Source organism: Lutjanus erythropterus, chromosome 11 (assembly GCF_056507025.1).
Source record: "Lutjanus erythropterus isolate fLutEry1 chromosome 11, fLutEry1.hap2, whole genome shotgun sequence".
Taxonomy (NCBI): Eukaryota; Metazoa; Chordata; class Actinopteri; order Lutjaniformes; family Lutjanidae; genus Lutjanus; species Lutjanus erythropterus.
This window is the reverse complement of record NC_139327.1, coordinates 17,680,157-17,703,668: the sequence shown is the minus strand read 5'-3', so window position 1 is coordinate 17,703,668 and position 23,512 is coordinate 17,680,157. Positions and strand designations below refer to the sequence as shown.

Here is a 23,512-nt window from a genome sequence, read left to right as displayed (position 1 = left end):
TGGTTAGAATGACTATTTTTTTATTTATTTTTTTTTTTAAAGTAAATTTTTCAAACCTGTAAACAGGAGCTTTATTTTCTGTCTGTTCCCTTGCATGAAATAAGGTTGAGTTTGTCAATAAATCAATACTGAAATAAAAGAAAATCTTAGTGCCAAGAAGATTTAAGACACAACCGTAACTGAATTCATAACAAACGGAGTGCTAGTGTCACATTAGAGCCTTTGTAGCCCACTAAACAAACGGACAAAATATGCATTCATTCTATTACAATAATTCACAAGTAGGCTTACATAATGTTTTTTTTAAAATATCAAAAACACCACAAAACTAGTCTCTGTCAGACATTCATTATTGTAAAACTATGTCAATTATTTAACATTTACAAACAGTAAAAAGTCTTGTCAAGAAGACAATGATAATAATTATACAGCCATTTAAAAAAAAAAAGATTGCCCTTTGGTGGAACATTTAGTCTTGAATTCATCATATTACCTGAATGTTTCCACATTGCTGATTTTCATATAAAGACAGAGAACAGCAGCTGTATGTGAATATGAATATGCAGCATTATTTGCCATAAAACACACACAAATACAGTGTGAGTATATAAGGTGGTGCTTCTGTCCTGATCCGAGAGTGAAAATGTTCCACCAAAGTAAAAATAATTTCATAAAATGTACAAGAAACGATACAAACATCGATTGTCGTACCTAAACGTGAAGTATTACAACTAACCTGCACTCAAAGTCATCAGAGTTTGTGACACTCATAGAAGTACATTTTATATATTAGATTTCATATTAATAAGACCTCTAAAAATACTGTAACACTAGGTTAATCTCTTTATGTACATTAAGATGTACCAATACTTCCTTATAAGCGGTGAGGAAAAACTGTCAAAATATTGTCACAATAATGTGCATTTCCGTATCAGTGTTCCTATTCTAAAAGTCTTCTGACATGTACATGGTGTCCTTCACAGTAGGACTAAAGTACCTCACCCTCTGCTCAGAGGTTCTTCGCTATAATTCAGTGCTGCCTGCTACATTTGAATGCATGTAAATATATCCACATTAATAGTAAAGACGTCAGCTAGGGTTTACATTCAAAACATACAAGGATATTTAAACCTAAGGCCAGAAGACAATATTAATCTGGTATGATGGGTTTTTTTTTTAAATCTTGAACAACAGGCCCTACCATGACATGGCAGATTAAAGTACCATTTTTACATCTTCAGAGAAAAGATGTTTCAACCTTTTAACCTAAAACTGTTGAACAGTAGCCCAGTAGGGATTTTACGCTTGTTGTTACACTTAATTTCCCCCGACAAATCACAACTGCAGCCGTCTGCTACATGTGCGTATCTTGCTCAAAATTGATTGCTGTCAGAAACATACACTACTGAATGCTCCTCTCCAACAGAACCTGATGGGGACACAATGAGCCTGTTTACACCTGGTATTAAAATGCATTCTGGGTGATCTGATCACAACAGGACAGCTCTAAGCAAAGGTGTAAAAGCACCTACGATGCATTGTGATCTGATCGCTCAAACCACATTCAGAGGTGATCTGGGCCACATCTGATGTTTCTGCAGATGTTTCAACACTTGAGTAACTGCAATATCCCCAGACTTGCTTAAAAAATTGAGAAATTTTGTGAGTTGCTGAGTTAGGAGAAACTTTCTAAATGTTGTAAAACACTGTCTATGACAAATTCTTAATTATTTTGCTGTGGCGAATTCTTAATCATTCGTGCCTTCCTGTAAATTCTGTGTGAAATGCCAACATATAGTTGTTTGATTGTTATTAATGACCTTCTGTGTCATCTGCAATGCGGAAACATCACATTTCAGCATAGTCAGAAAAAGTAAAAATGTGCATCCTGCACACAGTTCAGTTATGAAATCCAAGCCCACCTCAGAGCATCTGCAGGTGAAACATAAGAGTCACGTAGTCTGATACAGGAGTTTTAGTGTGACACTGAACAAAAGTACAAAAACAACCAGTAGTCATAGTTGCATCTAGAGTGGGTAAGTGAGATCTGTCACTTGAGACGCACTGAGATGCCAGGCATGAACTCACGAGCTGTCCGCTTGTGACAGGATCACCCAGGATGCATGTTTATACCAGGAGTAAACGGCAAAATTTTGTGGATACAGCAGCAGAGGAGATCCAGGCTAATAACCTTACTCTCTATTATAAATAATTTGCATTTGTCATGTTGCTGATAAAATTAATTAGCTGGTCATCCTGTAATTAATTCGCTCAGCTGCAGCAGCTTTAAGAACACAAGCATTAAAATATAAATAAATAAATTAAACAGTGAAGCAACAGTTCCTGAAAGGACGAGAACCTTGTGTCACCGGTATAAAAACTTGGTTTGTGAAGAAGTAAATGAGTATGTGTGTGTGCTTTTAGACAGTTAAATATACAGAATTACACTGACCCTGTAAAACTGCTGTAAATCTAATCCTCTAGTGACTTATTGCTTTAAAGAAACAGTGATATGGGATTTATTCAAAAGATAATTATCAAGCAGAAGCAGTTAAGATTTGTAGCGTGTTTGCTAGTTGGCTGGTAAGCTAATTTGTCTAAGTTTTAACAAGAAGTGACTTCTCTCAAAACTGAAGCTTTTGACAAATAATGTTGAGTAGAAAAGGCCACAAGATTAATTGTCATATATTCACGTATCTCTTCTTACATAATACAGTGTCACATTTACCTGCTTTACAAGCTGCATATCTGTTTACTTCCTGTCAATGCTGTAGTAACTTACCTCCACTTACAAACAGTGATTCATCCTAAAGTTCATTTCTCACAGTTAGCTTGGTACATATTGTTAATAGTAATGACTGTTTGTTTTGTATATAGTGTTTTAAGCATTTTGATGATCACCTCAGTGTCTGCAATTAGCAATGTTAGCTAGCTAGCATCGTCATCCTCAGTCAAATGTGACAGAAACAAAATACCATCTCTGGTTTGGTCAAAATAAACACTTAATTCAGCACGTTAGATGTGAAAATATAGCTATTTGAGGAACAACAGGGAGATCAGACATCAGAGATGCAGCAGGGAGAAATGGGTTTGTACAGCCGGAGCATTTTTACATCTACTTCAGTGAATTGAGGCCAAACAATCAGAGTCGGTGACTGCTGGAGCAGCGGACAGATGAACCATGATGTTTTCGGTGAGTTTGATTTTGTTTCTGTTGAGAATGAAGAAGGCAACGCTAGCTAGCTAATGTATACATTTGCACTATATACAAAACACACAGTGGATATAAAGTAGCAGTAAGTAAAACAGGCATACATCACACAACACTGTGCAAGTAGAGAATAACACAGATATAAAATATATTGCCAAAGTTGTTACGGGGTGTCATTTTAGCTCACTTACGATATATAATTATCATCAAACTATTACTGAGCTGTTACACAGTCACAACAATGTGCAACAACCAAGCTGATGAGGACCAGAACGATTTGTTTTCTAGATCTTTTTTTTCTGTTGACATTGCTTCCTGTTTCATATTTCTACTAAAGGCTTCCATCTGCCATGTCATCACATTTTTTGATCAGTCACCCAATTTGATACTTAAAAAGACTGACTGCTTTCAAACACTACACTGTACGAGAGGAGAAAAATGTGCTACTGATAAGAGACTTCAGTGTGTATTTGTGTAGTTGCATGTGTGCAGTATCACCCTAGTGAATCCTACAGAGGTGCACTGAAACTCTCACGAGAAGGAACACAACAACGCTGTCTCTCTTTTTTTTTTTTTTTTTGGCTTCAGGAAAGAGGACGTGTGGTAGAAAGGTAGGTACTCAGCATGTAGTCCAACAGGGTTGACCTTCGATCTTAAGGCCTCACATCTGCCCGAAGAAGATGGAGCAGAGCAGGAAGATGGCATAGAGAAACATCAGACCCAGACCCAGCCGTCGATCCAGCCTCCAATGGTTCAGATGAACACTCATCACCTGAAAGCAGAGAGACGAGCGGTGGTGAGCCAAAAGCCTTGTTCTGTTTTGGATAAATCTGAAGTAAATAAAAACTGAATGAACTGAATTTAAATCCACCTATACTGACTTATTTTTCCACACTGATACTAAAACAATTATGCAACACTTAGTGTGTCACGTTTCCTCACCGTCAGAAACACAGATGCCAGCAGCAGGATGACAGAATACACAAGTCCTTTATTATTTATGGAGACCTGTGGAGGGAAAAAACAAGCAGATCACAGTTTTATGACTATCGAGCAACAGCGAGAACACAAAATCTGGGTTTTAATCTCCTACACACATGCAGACATTGTTAAACCAGGGAAGTCGCAGACAAAAGGAAAAAGGGAGATAAAGTGTGTGCGTACTGATGATCCATGGTCCACCACAAGGGTACGCAAAGCCCAGGGGAAACCCAAACCCAACAGGATGTCAAAGATATTGCTGCCTATGGAGTTAGACACCGCCATGTCCCCCATGCCTGGAAAGAGACAGGAAAAGTGACAGAGAAATGCTGAATCGAAGCACTTGCACCACAAAGAGAGAACAGGAAAAAGACATTTTTAGGCTTTTTTACCTTGTCGAGCAACAATCAGACTTGCCATGCAGTCTGGCACACTGGTTCCTGCTGCCAGGAAGGTTATGCCCATGATGTAGTCTGGGATGTCTAGAGTGTAGCTGATTATGGTGACCTGAAACATCAGAGTCAAGAACAGCAACATCTTCACATTTTCACAATCATTTACAAAATACACAAAGGAAGCACATACCAGTACTACACATACTACTACATATACCACCATGCATCCCAATGTACAGATAACATCTAATCTACCTGCCGTAGATTAGAAATCATAACTGTACTGCTGTAGTAACCACCTGAAGCATCATGCACTTGTTCAGTCTTTGGTCATTTGCGTTGTTGTTTCAGAGTTGGAGTTCTCTGTCTGTCTGCTTACCATCCACACCATGAGGTAGGAGAAGATGGCAATCCACAGGGTGGAGGCCACAAAGGTGACCATGAACCAGCGGTGCCAGCGTGGCAGAATACAGTTAGGCACAGTGCAGTAGAGTAGGAGGCCCAGAGGCCACGTGATCACCCACTTCACCCGCGCACAGCAGCTTCCTGTGAAGAGCAGGAGGTCGGTCAGGAGGGAACATGGCACAGTTGTAGTTTTTAAATCAATCAAGTATTTAAAGAACTTTTGTTGACCAAAGATTTGCTATAACATCAAAATATTTCAGGCACTGTTTCCAGCAGATTTTAACTAAGTTAGATAAAAAGTCAAGTACCAAATTGTTGACTTAATGAGTCATTAATGTTTGCGCAACTAAGAAGATTTCAAGGGCTTTCCAACTGCAAGAAACTCCTCTAAAAACTTCAAAACATCTGAACTTCTTTTATTTAGTTTAGTTTTAGTTAGTTTGTAAAGGACAAATACAGAAATAATACAGTACTGCACATCTGTTTATAGATAAAAATAGTTTTCAAGCTAATTGAGAACAGGAACAACCACCAACAACCATCCATGACAGTACACAAACAAACATACAAATGTTTAAATAAACACGAAAACATCAGGAAAAAAAAAATCAGGAACTCAAGCATACAAATAACACCAAGTTGATTTCATAATTACAGTTTTGGCCAAGTTTTAACCGGGATTTGACTGTTGTAGAAAACATTTTAAAATTCAGAATCTGCTTTAAACTGGTAAGCAGACAATTCCAAGGGATTGTACCTTTGACTGAGAATGCAGTGTGTGCAGAGGTTTTCCAGTAATTTCTTTCTGGCGTACCTCAGATGTTAGTGACAATAAAGTAAAGTCTAGCTCTGAATGTTTTAAAATGCAAGTGTGAGGTTAGAGTTACTGCAATTATTTAAAATACTGCAATGATGAAATCTGAGTGGTTTCCTGTCCAGAACTTTGATAACTTGGTTGCAGAGAGATGTTAGTGGTTTAATGATGGAGGAGACCTGTTGGCTCCTATATAAATAATGATTAAACCACAATTTTGCTTGAGATGACAAATTAAATATAGTTAATTTGGATACCCTATTAATTACTACAACGTAATTAACAGGGTATCTGAATGAACAAAATTAAAGAAAAGTTTGCTACTTTGAGAATTTCTAACAAGGTTTTGTTAAAAACAGCAATATCTACCGATCAAAACAACAAATCATTGCAGGTTAAATCTGACTTGCACTTGAAGGCTGTTCGTGCTGGATCTTCCTCACCTGGTATGCGCAAGGGACTGAAAATCCCATCTTCATCATCATCCTCCTCCTCTGGCTGGGACACCTCGGCCCCCGGCTTGTCTCCCGACTCAACGTCTCTCACCCCAGGTCCCCTGCCTCCGTTCTCCAGACTGCAGGACCCCGTCCTCTTCAGGCTGTTACTGGCTGACCCTCCTCGTGACCCGGGACCGGCCTCGCCATCCCGCTGGTTCTTCGAGCTCTGGATCAGCCTCTGCCTCTGTGAGAGGAGAGCAGGCAGCGTTACTGCAGAGCTCTGAGAGGATGTATGTTATAATGTGCAACGTGTGTGTGTCAAATACCTCGCTGATGAGCACACGTCCCGCCATGGAGAGCCTGGTGCGAGGGGAGAAGTGTGGCGTGATCATAATACGCAGGCCGGCCTCAGAGAAGGACAGTTTGTGAGGGTTGAGGATGAGAAGCTCGTCCACCATGATGACTGGAGGAGGCTCCTGACCAGAGGTTTGGCCTGTGAGAAGGTTTTTATATTTGATTCATGTTTCTGAGAGCGGTGAACAGACACAATCAGCAAAGACGACAGGATTATTCTCACGTCTTCTGACCTTTGTTGAGAAGCACCATGGAGGTGTTGCAGGCGGAGGCGTCCTCTCCCATCTTGTCGTCTCTGTGATCCTCTGACCTGGGGCAGCACGGCCTCGTGCTCCTGAGCTGACGTGTCACAAACGCCAGAATCTGGGAGTTGAACCTGCAACCGATCAGATACTGGTTGCTGACATCCATGCGTACAATAAACAGAGTTGGTCCTTTGTGTGGAGGACTGATGAGGGCATTTAGTCTTTTAATGAACTTACTTCATTATTATAATGTAGACTCCATACATGGTCATGAGGAGCAACGACTCCCACCTGCCCAGCACAGAAACACAGATACAGAAATTCTGTTAGACTTAATACAGCATATCTATGCTTCTGTAAACTACATTTTTAAAAGTAAAAAAAAGAGAGAAAAATATCCAACAAGCCCTGAGAGGCAGGCAGGAAAATATAAATTCTGGTGATCCATTTTCAAATATATAAATAGTTTTCTGTATTTGTAATTTCAGAACAGATAATCTGTGAAAGCAGGTGAAAAAAAGTTCTGCCACATTATTAAAATTCACCTAGAAGGAAACATGAATGCTTTGAGTCCTATTTATACCATAGGTAGTAGTCCACTTCTGCCTGTTGTGTGTTGAGAACAAAAAGCTACACAAAAGAAATCAGTCGAACAACTAAAATCAGTCCAACAGCTCCATATCAACAATCACATTTGAAGTGGCTGCCCCTGATGAAACACACCTCCTCAAAACTGAGCTGCGGCTGACTGGGAAAACATATGCAGATGTTTTGTTATTTGCTGAGCACAAATCAGGAACCAAAATCGATTTAACGTGTCCCACAATCACTGATTGTTGACCTTGTTGACACGCTCATCTTCATGATTGTAATAACAGTCATTTGAGGGGGAGCTTGTTGACACCAATCAGAAGGTGAGAAGAAAGAGATGATTTGTAGATCTGTGTCGACATGAATACAGATATCTACTGGAGGAGTGCTTCTATGGAAATATGATCATATGATCAGCTCTGTCAACGCTGCAGTGATAGAAGAAGTACTTTGATCTTTTACTTAAAGCTGCAGTGGAAAATATTATTTAATTATAATTTTTAAAATTTGATGATGAACCTCCTAAATTATTTTAATTTATCTATCTGATTAGCCTCCCTAACCAGATCATTTTAATCATTTTTCATTAGCTAATTGTGACATTATCTTTTTTTTTTATGTTGTTTTTTTCATTTTCTTTGTTTTTATGTTTGGCTTGATGGCATAATAAATGAAGGTTGTCCCTCAATGATCTCTTGAGTACAAATAAAGGTTGAATGAACGAATGAGTCACTTTACACAACTGTAGTAGTGATTATTATGCAGAGTCATATACATTCATCACATTTTTACTGAAATAGGAAACCTATAAATTTTGTTGTTGTATGGACAGAAAGGTTTGTGAACTCACCAGACGACTCTGGCATCATAGATAACCTAAAGAAAAAACAGATTCTTCAGAACACAATCTGGAGGTATAAAAGCTTAACACATTTAATTATTTTAATGAAAAGCACATCTTACCATGATGAGAGTCAATACAGAGAGGATGTAGTAGGAGGAATCTCTGAACAGGGACCACCAAGTCAGAAATACTGTCTGTGATAAGAAAAGTTATAAATGTCAGTGTTCAGTCACTCAGTAACAGTTATGTGTACAGTAGGATATTTCTTCCTACCTGTCCTGCAAAGATCCCACTCAGGCCGATGATGACCAGGATGTTAAAGACAGCTGAGCCGACGATCGTGCCGACTCCGACATCTCCTTTAGTGATGAAGACGCCTGAGGGACAGAGGACAGAAAGTCAAATGTGTTCATGAAGTATCTGACTTTGTTTGGTTTCAGGTTTGATAAACCCCCTGCAGCCTGTCATCTTTGATCAGCTTTTATTTTCTGTTTTTTTTTATTCACACCACTCAGCTCTAACCTCCAAGAAAATACCTAAAAGAAATAAGGACAAGGAAAATCTCTTTGGAGGCTCAAAATTAAACTCTGCTGACATTTCCTGGGTGATTTTGTCACCACAGAGGCTGGGAAGACTCCCGCATTTCTCCAATAAAATGTTGATGATGAGAAAAATCAAATCTTGGCATCCTTTTTTTAAGACTGCCACCGCTAAATGTTACTTGTTCTTGATTGGCTGAGCTACTTACCAATGAGAGAGGTAAAAAGCTCTGGAGCAGAGCTTCCTGCAGCCATAAATGTCGCCCCGGCCACATCTTCACTGAGCTGCAGGTTCTGAAAGATTTAAAAAGGTTATAATGATGCCATAATGACAAAGAGGGTTGGAGATGATACTCCTTCTGTTCAGTTGTGAAAATCTCCGATATCTGATGGTGTGCTCTTTAGTAAAGCTGAGCTATACGGTACTGATGGGAGAAAGCCTTTTTAAAGTAAATGGGAGAAACCACTGAAATAAAGGCTAGCCTGAAGGACTGTTTAATGTATGTATGTATAACTCCATTGTTCGATACTTATGTGCCCTGATGCCAAATTACACAAGTTAAGATAGGAGGAGTCTATGACAAGGTTTTTCCCAATTTGGTATTATAGAAGCAAATCCCACCTTAAGATAGGAAAAGTGTATTACACAAACATCCTGACTTAGGAAACTTGGAAATAAACTCTCCTAGCTTTAGGATAACCATTAAAGCGATAGTTCACCCCTGTGCTGATGTGAGGATGGGTGAAGATCTCCAGTTCACAAAACACTCCTGGAGCTTCAGCAGAAAACAGTGTTGCAGCCAAATCCAGTACAATGAAGTGAATGGTGACCAGTTTTAAAATGTAAAAAAGAACACAAAAAAAAACACAAAATGTCTCCATACTGCTTGTGCGGTGTAATACAAGTGTCCGTAAGCCGCGACATTAAAATCTGACCGCTTGGGTGAGAGCTTGTGTACCAGCTTCAGGCGTGTGCATGCAGATTAGGATTTAGGTTAAAAACATGGTGCAAATGGCATCTTTTTGGGCTAAATTCAAATTTCAATGTAGCAGCTTACAGACACTTGGATTACACCACATGAGCAGTATGGGGATACTTTGGGGTTTTTTTTACATTTTAAAACTGGTCACCATTCACTTCATTGTACTGGATTTGGCTGCAACACTGTTTTCTGCTGAAGCTCCAGGAGTGTTTTGTGAACTGGAGATCTTCACCCATCCTCACATCAGCACAGGGGTGAATAGATGTTGAGTGAAATTTCATTTTTGGGTGAACTATCGCTTTAAGCTGTCCAAACTTTTCCACCTATAGTAGTAGCTAACCTACTGATAGCTAACTGTAGTGGTGGCTAACAGTAGCTAATGGTAGTTTTATCCAACATTAGTGTTAGTTAACTTGTTTAATCCATATGGCTGGAGACTATCTTTGCTTTCTTTGAAGAAATGGAAAATAAGAAAAAGACAATTATATCTGAAGGCTGTTTGGTGCCGTTTCCTCACCTCGGATATTTTCTCAAGGGAGGGGACAAAATAGTCATCACAGACGATGGCCAGAGCGTAGAACATGTAGATAGCCTGTAGAGTGGAGGGACACATACACAATCTGCCTTTTATCAAATTACTTAGCGATGTAACTCTTGGGTGGTAATAGATGTTGCTTGTAATGATGTCAGATCTTACTCTGATGAGTCAAGGATAGAAATAAAGAGAAACGTGCAGATTTCAGGGGATACTATATGAAATACTCACACAGAGCGCATGCAGAATCACAGCTCCCTTCTTCCTCTGCTCCTTGGTAAAGATGTCCTCTGGAAACTCATGGATTGCTGCGAGAGGGACAGACATGATGATAAACATGTTCCCTGTTAAAACATACATTTCATTTCTCACTCAAACGCAGCCACAATTTGCAAGCTGCAAAGCATCAACAGAATGGTAACACAAGCCCTTCAAAATATACGAAATATGTAACAACGAGAGAGGAAAAAATAAAATGCTCTTATGCTATTGGCTAAACCATTTCAAATACCATCATGTTTCAATAACTGTACAACTTCATCTGGGCTTTTTACAAATAAGTGTAGCCACACCTATATAGTATCAAAAGTATATGGGAGGCAATCACATGACCCTGATAATATCTTAACACTTGAAATGCAAAATAACATGATAGAACAGAAAAATGTAGAAAAAAGAAAACAACAATTTCTGTACATCATAAATGGAGGATAAATGTCCATACATAAATTTTAAACACAAGCTGTGAGAAAACCAGGGAGGCCTAGCCAGAAAAATAACAATCGTTACAAAGAAATAAAGGTATTACGGTATACCAGAATATTAACAAATACAGTACAGTACAATACAGACATTCTTTTGTCTATTAAGCAGCTACTTCCTGCCCTGGAAGTATTTTGGATTTGGTCCTGATGATGAAGGTCAGCTAACAAATACTGCAGAATACCAGCTGACCAGAGTAGCATATCGTAGTGAATGTGTACTTCAGACTGATTAGTGTCTATGGTGGCAGAGAGTGACAGTCAATGGACACTGAGCAGAGGAAAAGGTGAGCAGTGAACTTGCTGTTCTGGAAGTGTAAATACAGCAACAGTGCTGTAACTGTGCAGTGCGGGGTTTGAGTTTGTCAGTGAATAAAAGCTGCAGCTTCTCACACTGAAGCAGAGCTCCTGTGTGTGTGTGTTGTTTGCCAACTGTAGGAAGAGGGTCACTACGATGATCAGCTCCACCTATATGTTAAGAAAGAACTACAGTAGAGTGGAGCGCAGTTGACTTCTGCCATTTTACATAAGTTTTACTTGATCTAGTGTTTATATTTAAGCAATATCACACGAGAGGGAAAGCTGTTGGACTGAATATCGTTATGGCTGTGATTCGGTCATAGGCAGGAGGCCAAATGCCATTTTTAGTCCAACAGCACAACCTTGAGTGTGACATTACTTCCACACAACAATTAAACTATCACATTAATTATTTACGACAAGAGATTCTTTGTTTATTTACTCATTTATTTGGATCTGCTAACACAAATAGTTCAGCAGGTGGACTGGGACTGAGCTGTTGCCTAGCAACACATAAATATGTTCCTGCACACTAACATTAGCTTACACAAAAGCATGATCCACAAAACTGCCTCCAGGCCGTATTCAGCTTGTTCTTTTGAACGGACTGATAGTTAATGTTTACTTTTTTGAGACACAGACCACACAAACGGGCCGAGGCTGCTTGAAAAGGTAAGACTCAGTCTGCGTCCAAACAGACTCTTTTGCAGTTTGTTTGTGGTCTGAGAGCAAACGTACCAACTACAAAATTTTATGATAACAGATATTTGGCTTCAGCATAATTTTAAAAGCTGAACTACTAGTAAATCAATGTGGTGGTTGTGTTCAGGAAGGAAGTAATCATATAATTGATCTGTATGGACCATGTATATTAGAGATGCACCGATTCCAATTTTCTTGGCCGATTTCCGATCTTTTTAAGGGTCTGATCTGCTGATTCTGGTTTTGGCCGATTCCAATTTTGTTCTTTCTAAGAACTATAATTCACAGCATTCACAAACATTTTTGCAACTTTTCTTGTAAAAATTTAATTGGATGTTCATAATAAAACATTGACTATTAAATATTCATTAAATACTATTTTACATTTTCTCCAAAGTCCTCCAGGTTACAGCCAGGGCGTATTATATTTTTATATGAAGATTATTAATAGGAGGAATGCAATCTTGAGATCATAGAATCTCGCAGGATTGAGTGTGTGTAGCTGTGATGAGCGCTGCGGTGGGTGTGATATCTGTTGCGCGCATGACGTGACCATCATGCAGACCTCGTGTGTCACAATGACAGGCACAGAATCGGATATGTGACACTGACCGGCTGGTCACCGGTCAGGGCCGATCACACTGAAAACCGGCCGGTTCTGGTCTCTGGCCGGTCGATCAGTGCATCCCTAATGTATATATTTATTTAAATCATTTTATAACGATGGTAACACATATGCATGTAATCACTGATAAAAAAACTGTTTAAACTGCTGTGCTTTTATGCAACTCCATGTACTTTGTCAGATTAAAAGTGTGTGACAGCAATCCCACAGTTAAGAGCCCTGAATCATGTACAAGATGCCTCTTGTCTCTGTGGTCTCTGTTAGTCAATGTGACATTAGTGTGAACCAACTGTTATTAGGACACTATAAATTGGAGTGATGCATGTAGTTAAAAGTCCCAATAATGTTGTTTATGTTCTATCTATATCAGCAGTCACTGAATGTCTTGTCCCATCAAATTACATGGTCAGAACTAACTGTTGTATAATTGACAATGAGGAATACAAATTGCTTAATTTAAATGTGTGTAAGATGTACAGGTATTTATGGGCAGAATATGGCAGGAATGGAATATAATAGTATGTTTTCACTGGTGTATAAGAACCTCAAAATAATAATTGTTGTGTTTTGATTACCTCAGAATGAGACCTTAAGTCTACAGAGGGAGCAGAGGCCAGCAAGTTGCTTTGCCATGTTTCTACAGTAGCCAAGAATGGACAAACCAACCACTGGCTCTAGATAAGTTTTGTGTGAGTTGCATGACACCATAGGTTCTCCTACATGCTGGGAAGCAGAGAGTGAGACAGTGTGTTTATGCATCTGTAAGCTAACTCCTAGATTAAAATCCTTAATGACATCCTGTCATTTCAAACTAAATTCAAAGTCATAAAAATTAGAAGTCATGAGTGTAATTTTGTGTTTTCATCATGTGAGGCTTAATTTGAGACACCACGTCTTCCAGACATGATACAACCACAACATCATGCAGCAGACAGTGTTTCTGTTGCACTGCAGAATGAGACAGGAAGTGAAACTGGCAGCTGCTTCCTGTCCTTCCTCAAGTGTAAAAAAAAAAAAAAACTGTTAATGACAGCTTAGCTTCCCTCTGTTCCCTCGACGTTACAAAAGAGAGCCTCAAGAGTGTGGTGCAGCTCCAATTTACAACTCTGAGCCGAGCTGGATGAATTCAAACTACTGGGGAGTGTGGAGCTATTTATAGCTCTTCTGCTCTGTGAGACAACTGCGGGTCGACAGGCGCACAATGAGCACGGTGCAGCGTACGTCGTGACGGCTGCATGGAAACTGAACAACAGACTGCTATGGATTAAGACAGGGTCCCTTGTGATCGGGGATATGAGATTTGATCTTTGACACTGATGTGTCAGAGGGAGACAGAGGGGAAGGGGAGGCCATATGGTCCCGAGGAGAGGACAGTGATTTGGCTATGTTCAGTTAGAAAATGTAAATGTTTGTGCAGTAGTGTTTACACATTTGTGTCTGTGCCAGAGGTCACTGCCTGCCTGGATGCTTATTGTGCCATAAACTACTTTGTGCATCATGTAAGAGTTGAAGTTGAGTTAAATTAGTTTCTAAAGGTTGGCAAGGTGTTACGTCTGTTTTCTGCGTGCCAGTTGTTATTTGCATGGCAGGGCCCATCCACTAAATCATCCAGGCTTAGCATGTAAACTTTCTGTCATTGTTATTGCACGAAAGACAGCCTGAATGTGAGGCTGGGCTGTGTGCGTCTTCTCAAAAGCGGCCCATCAGGCTGATCAGCTGTTGGACATCTGTTCCTGTTTCTCTGTGGCTTTATATCTTCCACCTTCTTCTCCTCCTCCTCTTCCTCTTTGGAAGTCTTCGTGTCTCCTTCCTGCCCCAGACTCTCAGGTTATTCTGTCGGCTGCAACATGTAGCTCAGATGGATGCTTTTGAGGAGTTGCTCTGGTGAAGGCAGTTGCTATGGCGACCCTCTCCCTGGGGGCTGCTTTTTTTTTTTTTTTTTCATGGGTGGCAGTAGGAAGCCAAAGGCAAGGCAATTGCATGAACAGTGAGAAAGGGGGAGGTGAATATGTGTTTCCCATGGTTGGGGTTTATAAAAAATGAAAAAGAGAAGTGACAGCAGCTCTGGACTGCAATTTCTAAAAATATTTATTTTTCCTTACGAACCCTCAGGAGAGGTCTGAGAGAGCGAGGGAGGGGGCAGAACAACGCCATAGAGACAGGAACAGTGGACTGGTTTGCTGCTGGACAGGAATGTGCTTTGCCAGGACTTGACTTGTGTTGTGGTTTCACAATACTAGACCAGAAACTGAAACATCCGTGTTAAAGATGATCGCACATCTGCAACTTCCTGAATCAGGGATTTAAGCCAGATGTGCCATGCTCTTGATAAAGTCAGTAGTTTTATAATCAGAGGTCGAGCAGTGAGCCTCAGAAAGATTTGGGCTCCAGTGTTGATGTGATGTTACTCTGACAATACAAGAGTGTTTGTACTCTAACATCACTTCTCTCTGTGTCCTTTTAGTGCCACAATTACAAAAAGCTCCGACAGCTCTGTCACCTCCTATCCAGTTCTGTTTGTCACAGTTTTCACATGTCTTTGTTTCATTTGATTAGACAGCTTGATTAATCACCAGTAGGGAAACTCGTTTGCCACCAAATCAACTCATACAGACTACTAACAATGCAGACATTGCATTCACAACACACAAGAAAATAAATAGCAGCATTAAGACCATTCCTACACTAGCTGAAGTATTCTTACACTTAATCCACAAGTGTGAATTTAAGCTTCTCACATTTATTGCACACAGACGTAGATGTAGCAAATCATAAAGGACATCATTCCTGGTGCAACAGGAGGCAGACAGAGGGTAAACGTTTTAATGATCTACAGTTTATTTAACTCAATATACCAAAAGTTATCTGAAAGATCCAGAACACTGGATGAGAGATCTCCTGTTAAAAGAGGGAGATATGAACTGGACTACCTTTTGGAAAAAGGAAGGAAGCCTTTTACGTTCATTTGCAAGAAATTCAAATTTTTTAACACAGTTAACCTTACAATATTTACCAAAATAAACAACTCTAGAAGGCACATTAATGAATATGTGGTGTGGTGCCATCAGAACTTTCTAAGAACTACAAAATACTATAAATAAAAAGACCAAAAAGAATTGATAAATGTGATATTAAAATATTGGACAGAGGACCATGCCTCCAGCTTGAAAGATTAACTAACTGAGGCCAGCAACCTTCACATATAATTTTAATTGGGATGTGTCGATCCAATACTCTATCAGTTTGATACTTGCCAAAATCTACAGGAAGAAAGTACATTTAGATATGATCCAAGAGCATCAAAAAGATGCACAGACTAACACAGATGAGCAGCGTGTCTCATGAACAGCAGCTAGCACGTGAGTTGAGTGTGTGAAAGTTAATTTACGTATTTATGAAATTTATTTAAATTTCATGTTGAATGGTGCTGGTGATCAAAAACGCTGCTAAAGGTTCTGTGTGGAAAAGTTTAAATAGAAAGAAATAACAGTATTTCACAATTGAGTCATGTTGTGAGCTATTTCTTCCTTCAGTGACATATTTGTTTCACAGTTTAAACATGATGTTTTTTTTTTAGACAGCTAGGTTTAGTAAAGTACAAATGGATTATTAACAGTTTAATTTTAAGAGAGGGAAATAGGCAACATGAAATTGGTATTAGCAGATACTCAAGTTTGCTGCATCAGTACCGGACATGAAAAAGTTGCCAAGTATTAATGGTCAGGTAAATGTGTTTAACACAACATGGATTAAAGCTTTACTTGCTACGCTGCACAACAGTTAACCGAGGAAACCAAGACATGGTTGAGCAAGGACATATTTATTTTTTTTAATTAATTTAAGTATTAATGAAGCATAATCTAACAGTCTGGAATGATTTTTATCCATTTTTACCCCGTTTCTCTTGTCATTTAGTTTTTATGTCTAGAACTTGAAGCTGCCGTTGCTTATTGGCTATCTGTTAACTAGCAGACGTTGTAGATTTATGCTGTAAAGCAATGATTGTCACTTATTTGCTTGCTTGGGTGAACCTGATGAATAAAAGACAGAACAGAAAATAAGTGATGGAAAAAGGGACACCAAACAAGAATTTTTACTATACTAAACAGGATTATAAAAGCCAGGAGGTACATATTATAATGAGACACTGTCAAAAAACAAAGCATAAATTTACCTTAATGCATCTGCTTTTAGTCTTAAAACATTGAGTGTCTGCTGTTTATTAGCTTTTAGTTGAGTCAACTTCAACATTTACAGCAAATATAAAACACTGTTACCTGTTTCAAACAGAGTCGTGTTTGCTGTTAAAAGCAAAGCATCAACAACGTGAAGTTTATTTTGGTGTAACTTTGATCAAATAATAATGACAGACAACAATTCTAGCCTTAAGTCTAAACTGTAAATGCAGCACTGAAAAAATACAAAAGGGCACATTTGTCTGTCATTTTTGAACCAAAATATGTTTATGTTGCAGTGTTACGGTTGCTGAGTGCTGCACAGAGTACAGATGACAGATCCTGTCTTATATGTCGGTTTTATCTGAGCCCAGATCAATAAAGCCTGTGCAGCAGTCATATTAGATCGCAAAGTATAAGGTCAGTGCCAAGCAAATTTTTCAGAAGGCATTAGAAGAGAAATCTCCACTAAGTGAAACCGGTGCTGATGTGAGCGGCTGAGCTCTCTATGAGTCAATCTGCTGCGAGGGGCTTCAGTGGAGCTGACTGAAGGGGCAGAGTAATGTCATCGATCTGAGAGTCTGCAGGGTGTCCTGGAGTCAAGCTACGCCATCGACTGGCACACAGAGTAAAGTCGTATCAGGCATCAACCAAACCAGGAGCACACACACACGCACTCACATGCACGCTCGAGCACACGCGCACACACACACACACACGCACACACCTCTGCAACACAACTGCATTTTTCATGAGGAATCAAAAAATAAATATTTCATCCAGGTGTGTAATGTAAATTCAGTTATGCATTTGTTGTTCTTTGATTTGCTTTCCTTTGAGGCAGTTTGAATACGACGCTGATGAAACGACAGCAGGGCTTCAAACCACACCAACCACCTCGCCTATCAATAAAAACACTAAACATCATGTTACACCGGGTTGTATGAGGTATCTATCGATATGTATTAATAACTATAACTGACAGAATATAAAACCATTTTTGTAAGTTTAATTTAAAATTAAATTGGATGTTCATAATAAAACACGGATTATTAAATACCTTTCATATTTTCTCCAGAAGTGCTCCAGGTTACAGCCAGATTATCTATTATAGGATGAAAGCACATGTACACAAACCGGAGACTGATGCGGTGCAACAGTTTGCTGTAGAAAAACTTTGCTTTGAGAAAAACGGAAGGAGAAGTTAAACCAGGCTGAATGAGAAAATGTTGAGGAGACGCATTAACATGGGTTGATTATTTTTCAGATACAAAAGCAGGTGACATTTTAACTGTCAGTCTGTGAATGGTAGAATGCTTCTGGCTAACATTAGCCTGAAGAGCTAGAAAGTTTACTGTTGCTTGGAAGTGTGTAAGTCAGAATTTCCGAGTTCCCACTCAGAAATTTCAACTGTAACACCCTGTGAAGTCAAATATGCTACTCCGAAAGTCGCAACCCAACTCCAAAATATGGCTGCTCCACACATCAACAGTAATGGAAGCCGTTCATTAGCGCTTGTGTCTCATTATATCAGTTGTACTGTCTGTGGACATGTAGCTACAGTGTTTGTCTCAAAAAATACAGAATGTGTTGTTATCAAGCACAAAAAAGCTTTTTGCGACTTGTTGTACTGGAACAACTCCAGTGTGAGGTCATTCCCAGCTCCCATTCAGAGGTAAATGGAACGCACCATAAGTACCTCATACGGCCCCACTTCAAATATTTCTACCTATCCCTTTACTGACAATCAAGACTCACTCAGCCTTAACCTCAGCCTTCTACTCATTAAATGTTGAGTCATTTTTGTGGGCAGAGAATGAAAACCAAATAACAGTCACATTAACTGCTGTTTGCTTTGTGTGGCATCCACAATCTGACTGCCCTGATAAGAGTCCAAGTCCATTTGAAGACAGTTTCTGTTGGATTATCTGCCAGCTTCTCTTTCCCATAAAAACCCTGAAAATATGGCCGGTGGAAAAATACTATTCTCAGCTGACTGTCGCTTGCCAAAATAAACAACATAACAATCCTCGACGACACACTCAGTACGAGCCATTTACTTCATTTACATCATTTGGATTCATCGCCCTCCACCCACCGCCCTCTCCTCACCGTCTATTTATAGTTCTTTGCTTTGCACTTTTAATGCTTGAAAGACAGAATTGTCTGGGTTTCAAAATTTAGCATTCAGTTGCCTAGCAACAACGGTCTCCGAGGCTTGCCGGCTGAAGGCGGGTCGCACCGCCGTCTCCATCTTATTAAGCAGTGGGGGGATGAAAAAGAGAGAAACAAGAGCCTGGGGCTGGACGTTACTGTGCAATCCCCAAGATAATATCCCCCGAGGTCCAGGGCAGGCTTTTTAATCACACTACAGATTATGCAATCACTGTCAGACGGCCTGCTGAGGAAGAGGGCAGCAACCCGAGCCTGGAGCCACGCTCACTGCTGTGTCTTATACTACCTGTCCAGCCTTTTGTTCGCTTGCTTGTCTCCAGTGTATTACCACAGTGAAGCATTTACCCCGCTGTACGCTTGTGTCTTTGCAATAGATAATGAGGGAGATCTGTTTGCAAAGCAGGAACTCAATAAAGGTTAAGTGTGTTATCAGGTAGCAAAACACAAATGGAGAGCAAATGGACCACTGGTGGGGGGGGGGGGGGGGGGGGGGGCACACTAAGACTCATTTTCTGCCTCAAGTATGAAAAAAAACACCTCTAATGTAATATCACAGGAGAGGATGTGACAGCAGGACAGCAAGGTGCCTGTCATGTGTGAATTGTGTGTAATGTCACTGAGCTGAGGAATTATTCTCCCACATTAGATTGTCAGCAGCCAAAACTGTTGAGTATATACCTGTTTAACATTTAAAATAGCTTAGAGATTTGAGGTTTGTGATAAAATGCTGAACAAAAATTAAAGCTGAAAATTCAAATTGAAATTTATCATCATACATTAGAAAATTGACCAGCCAGGGCTACACCTCTTAAAAAAACAAAAAAAAAAATATTTGATAAGTGCTGGGAGGTCACATATGAAATAGTATTAGGGCCAGGCATAAGGCGAGACTGAAGATTTCTTTTCATTTTACCTGTCATTTGCATTTCAATAAAGTCGAAACGTCGGCATAAATTCAAACTGCCAAGAATAAAGTTCAAATGTCGAGAATAATGTTGAAATATCAAGAATAAAGTTGAAATGTCGCAAATAAGGTCAAGATAATGAGAATGAAGTCAAAATACAGAGAATAAAGACCAGATACCAAGAATAAAATCAAAATATGGAAAATAAAGTCAAAATGTCTAGAATTAATCTGAACTTTGAGTAGAGTAGCAGCCATTAGAAAAAAAAGAAAAAAAAGTTGTTCTTTTTTACTTTGAGAAAAAAGTTTATATATTGAGAATAAAGTTTCCATTTCGAGAATAATGTCAAAACGGTGTGTTTTTCATATGCATGGCATTATGGCACTAAAAGTCTAAAATTTATTTTTAATTCTCAAAATGCTAATTAAAACAAAAAATCTTCCCTTTTTATTTCCCTGGCCCTGACACGCTTCTGTATCCAAGGCTTTGTGCCCCACTGTGTATTCTGCCACTACATGCAGGCATCTTTGCATGCAGGGGATGTCAAGAAAGCATGTCTTAATTAAATCTATTTTTAAAAGCTTAAAATGATTCACTGTGTGTATATTTTTAGATTGCACACCCTCAGTGGGCAGGAGTAGACTTCAGGTGGTATTTAGGAACAGGTCTGAACAGACCATTTGCATGGTGTATTATTAACAGAGCTTGATTTGCATAAATTTCTGTGACAATGTGCTTGAAAATTTGTACTCTGGCTTCAATAATAAGCGTGCAGTTTGCATACAATACAGCATTGTGACTGGCAGCCTAATATTAGTACCGCTATAGAGTAAATGCAAATGATCTGAAGATACTTCTGTCAGGAAGGCAGAGGATTTTTCATTGTGCAGCCGTGTTATTTTATCTACTCTGTGCTAGTCTCTCCCCACACAACAATAAAGAGATTTCCTCTCCGATTTGAATTTTTAATAATAAAACTGTCAGCTGTGATGAATGCGGCTCATGTCAGCCAGTCAATTAATCAGCCTGGGAACCAGAGAAACAGAGGTCTGATTATGGCTGCTGATTGGCTGTGTGTCTCAGTAACTATTTCCTGAAGAGCAGTTTGAATCTGTCCAAACTATTCAGGGTGCGACCAGACTCGGAAAGCAAAGAAGAGTAACTTGGCGCCTGCTAAAGACAGACTACCTTAGAAAATCTAATCTGACGTTCACTCTGGCAAGCTCCTCTCATGAGCTCCGTCTGTCTTCTTGAGTCTTTCAGTGCACGAGCTTGACACTGACTACACGCCCCTGACAGCTAACACAACGCTTTGTCCGCATGACCTTTCAGATCACCTGCAGGGGAGAGGCAGAGATCTCTGGTGCACTCCTCTTTCCCTGTTTACCTGCATACAACACACACACATGCACGTATAAACCATTTCTGACTCCTAGAATTTTCAAAACACAGGGAGCCCAGATGAACCAACACAATGAAAAGCACGCTTGCCACTGGGTGCTTTAAATATGGCAGACATACTGAGAGGTGTTTCTATTATTTTATCCAAACTCATTTATATCAGTCAGAATAAGTTAAATAACAGGAGCATCTCTCTGTATCATAAAATACTGTTCAACAGCACCACAAACTACATCCTCCAAATGATCATTAAAGTGAATCAACACTTCTCTACAACAATTTCAACAAAAAACACATATTATAACATGAACATAGCATTTATTGTAGAACTATTAGAGCCTGTTAGCTGCTATAAGCTTTAGCAAGGTGTACCTAAAACACTGACAACTGAGTGCGTGCCATGACTACAGTATCTACTGAATTATGCTGCATACATGTGATGAACTGTGTTTATCCATCAGTTATTTTCCCAGGATAAGGTATCAAGATCATTTATTTGTCTTTATACAACACAGGGCTGCTCAATGAAATCAAAGTTGTAGTCCCTTAATGCTACATTCAAATAGAACATACAAACCTACACAGATAATAGATAATAAGAGATAGATAATAAACCTAGAATTGAGTATGATAAAATATAAAATAAGTTAATATAATATAAAACAATACAATTATGTATATACATAGTTTTACTTTCTGCCATCTGGATGGAGGTAAAGTGTTCAGGAGCTCTAGAGCTCAAGACTCCTTCATTCTTGAGGCCATTACTGCCATTAACAATGAATTATAGTCCATCTTTTATGGTTGCACTTCTCATATTCTTTTGCTTGAACCTTTTTTTATTCATTGCACTAAGTGTCTCTGTTGTTGCTAAATATAGAGTATGCTTCTCGTGTTGTTGACTGTGGTTTTATGGGTTTACGCTGCACCAGAACTTCTCTCTCGGGACAATGACGCTTTGAAATTGAATTGAAAAGAATATACACATATTCACAGATACACAAAGGAAATAATTCTGTAGTGCATTTGACACTATGTGGGAATGTAAACAGCAGCAACAAGACAGTGATGATAATATGGGGTTCATCTTAAAAAAAAAGTATATTACATTATTATGTAATATTTCACACTAGGGCTGGGCAATATATCTGGTATATCTGGTATCATAGAGATATTATGATAGGAGACTAAATATTGTCTTTGATTTCAGATATTATATATAATGTTCTGAACTTAACAGACTGTTTCCGCTCTTCTCTTATTTGACTTTACCCATTTAGTCACTATATCTATTATATTGACACTACTGATGAATTTTTATTAAAAATCTCAGTGAGTAAATATTTTGTGAAGGCACTAATAATCATCCCTACAATACTGATAGAGGCATTTGGTCAAAAATATTATATTATTTGATTTTGTCCATATGCCCCAGTCCTATATACTGTTGGGTAGTTTAATCTATAACAATGTATTATATCCTATAAGATCATTACTATTTAATATTTTTTTTTATTAGCCATATTGCCCAGGATATATCAGTATTATGTCAATATTGAGATACAAGATTAAATGTTATCTTAGATTTTATATAGCGTGATATTGCATGAGTGTTGTCTCTTCCTGGACTCTTCTAGCTGTTCTATTATTTGTCTTTACAAACATTATATCCACATTGTGTTAATATTTTGTGAAAGCACCAATAATCAATCCTACAATATAGTTGCAGTGTTGATCATGAGGTATTTGGTAAAAAAAAATACTGTGATATTTGATTTTGTTTATATTGTGCAGCCCTACTGTTACATGCTGAATTTACTGCATATATTACAAATATTGTAAAATGTAAAATATCTTATTAGACATTGATATTGTGATATAATATTACATACACTGTGATAGAAGATTATCCATATACCTCTACACTGAATGATAAGGACGTGTTGCAGACAGTCTGGGAGCGTCTGCTGTTGTGAACTGGAAGAACAGTCGGCATCTATCCAGGTACAGACGAGTGACTCACCTGCTCGGGGCTGATCCAGGCTCTGGTTGTCTGACTTCTCCTGCATCAGCCTGCGAGTCCATTGCAACGTCCCATCGTTCACGCCTGGCCAGAGCCCAGAAGACTCCGTCT

At 39.0% G+C, this 23,512-nt stretch overlaps 1 protein-coding gene across 1 annotated transcript in view; it reads right to left on the bottom strand.

Moving 5' to 3' along the window:
- Positions 1–2,256: 2,256 nt before the first annotated feature.
- Positions 2,257–23,512, bottom strand: part of LOC146318881 (sodium/potassium/calcium exchanger 3) — a 34,222-nt gene continuing 12,966 nt past the window's right edge. Inside the window, exons 2-17 of the mRNA XM_084731077.1 lie at positions 23,402–23,512; positions 10,566–10,642; positions 10,317–10,391; positions 9,026–9,110; positions 8,551–8,654; positions 8,397–8,471; positions 8,284–8,309; positions 7,080–7,133; positions 6,831–6,973; positions 6,570–6,736; positions 6,250–6,487; positions 4,967–5,133; positions 4,585–4,699; positions 4,376–4,488; positions 4,154–4,219; positions 2,257–3,983 (exon numbers count right to left, since the gene is read on the bottom strand). Coding sequence (XP_084587203.1) covers positions 3,873–3,983; positions 4,154–4,219; positions 4,376–4,488; positions 4,585–4,699; positions 4,967–5,133; positions 6,250–6,487; positions 6,570–6,736; positions 6,831–6,973; positions 7,080–7,133; positions 8,284–8,309; positions 8,397–8,471; positions 8,551–8,654; positions 9,026–9,110; positions 10,317–10,391; positions 10,566–10,642; positions 23,402–23,512 — 1,727 coding nt within the window. The 3' untranslated portion in view covers positions 2,257–3,872. The remainder of the gene's footprint in view (positions 3,984–4,153; positions 4,220–4,375; positions 4,489–4,584; positions 4,700–4,966; positions 5,134–6,249; positions 6,488–6,569; positions 6,737–6,830; positions 6,974–7,079; positions 7,134–8,283; positions 8,310–8,396; positions 8,472–8,550; positions 8,655–9,025; positions 9,111–10,316; positions 10,392–10,565; positions 10,643–23,401) is intronic.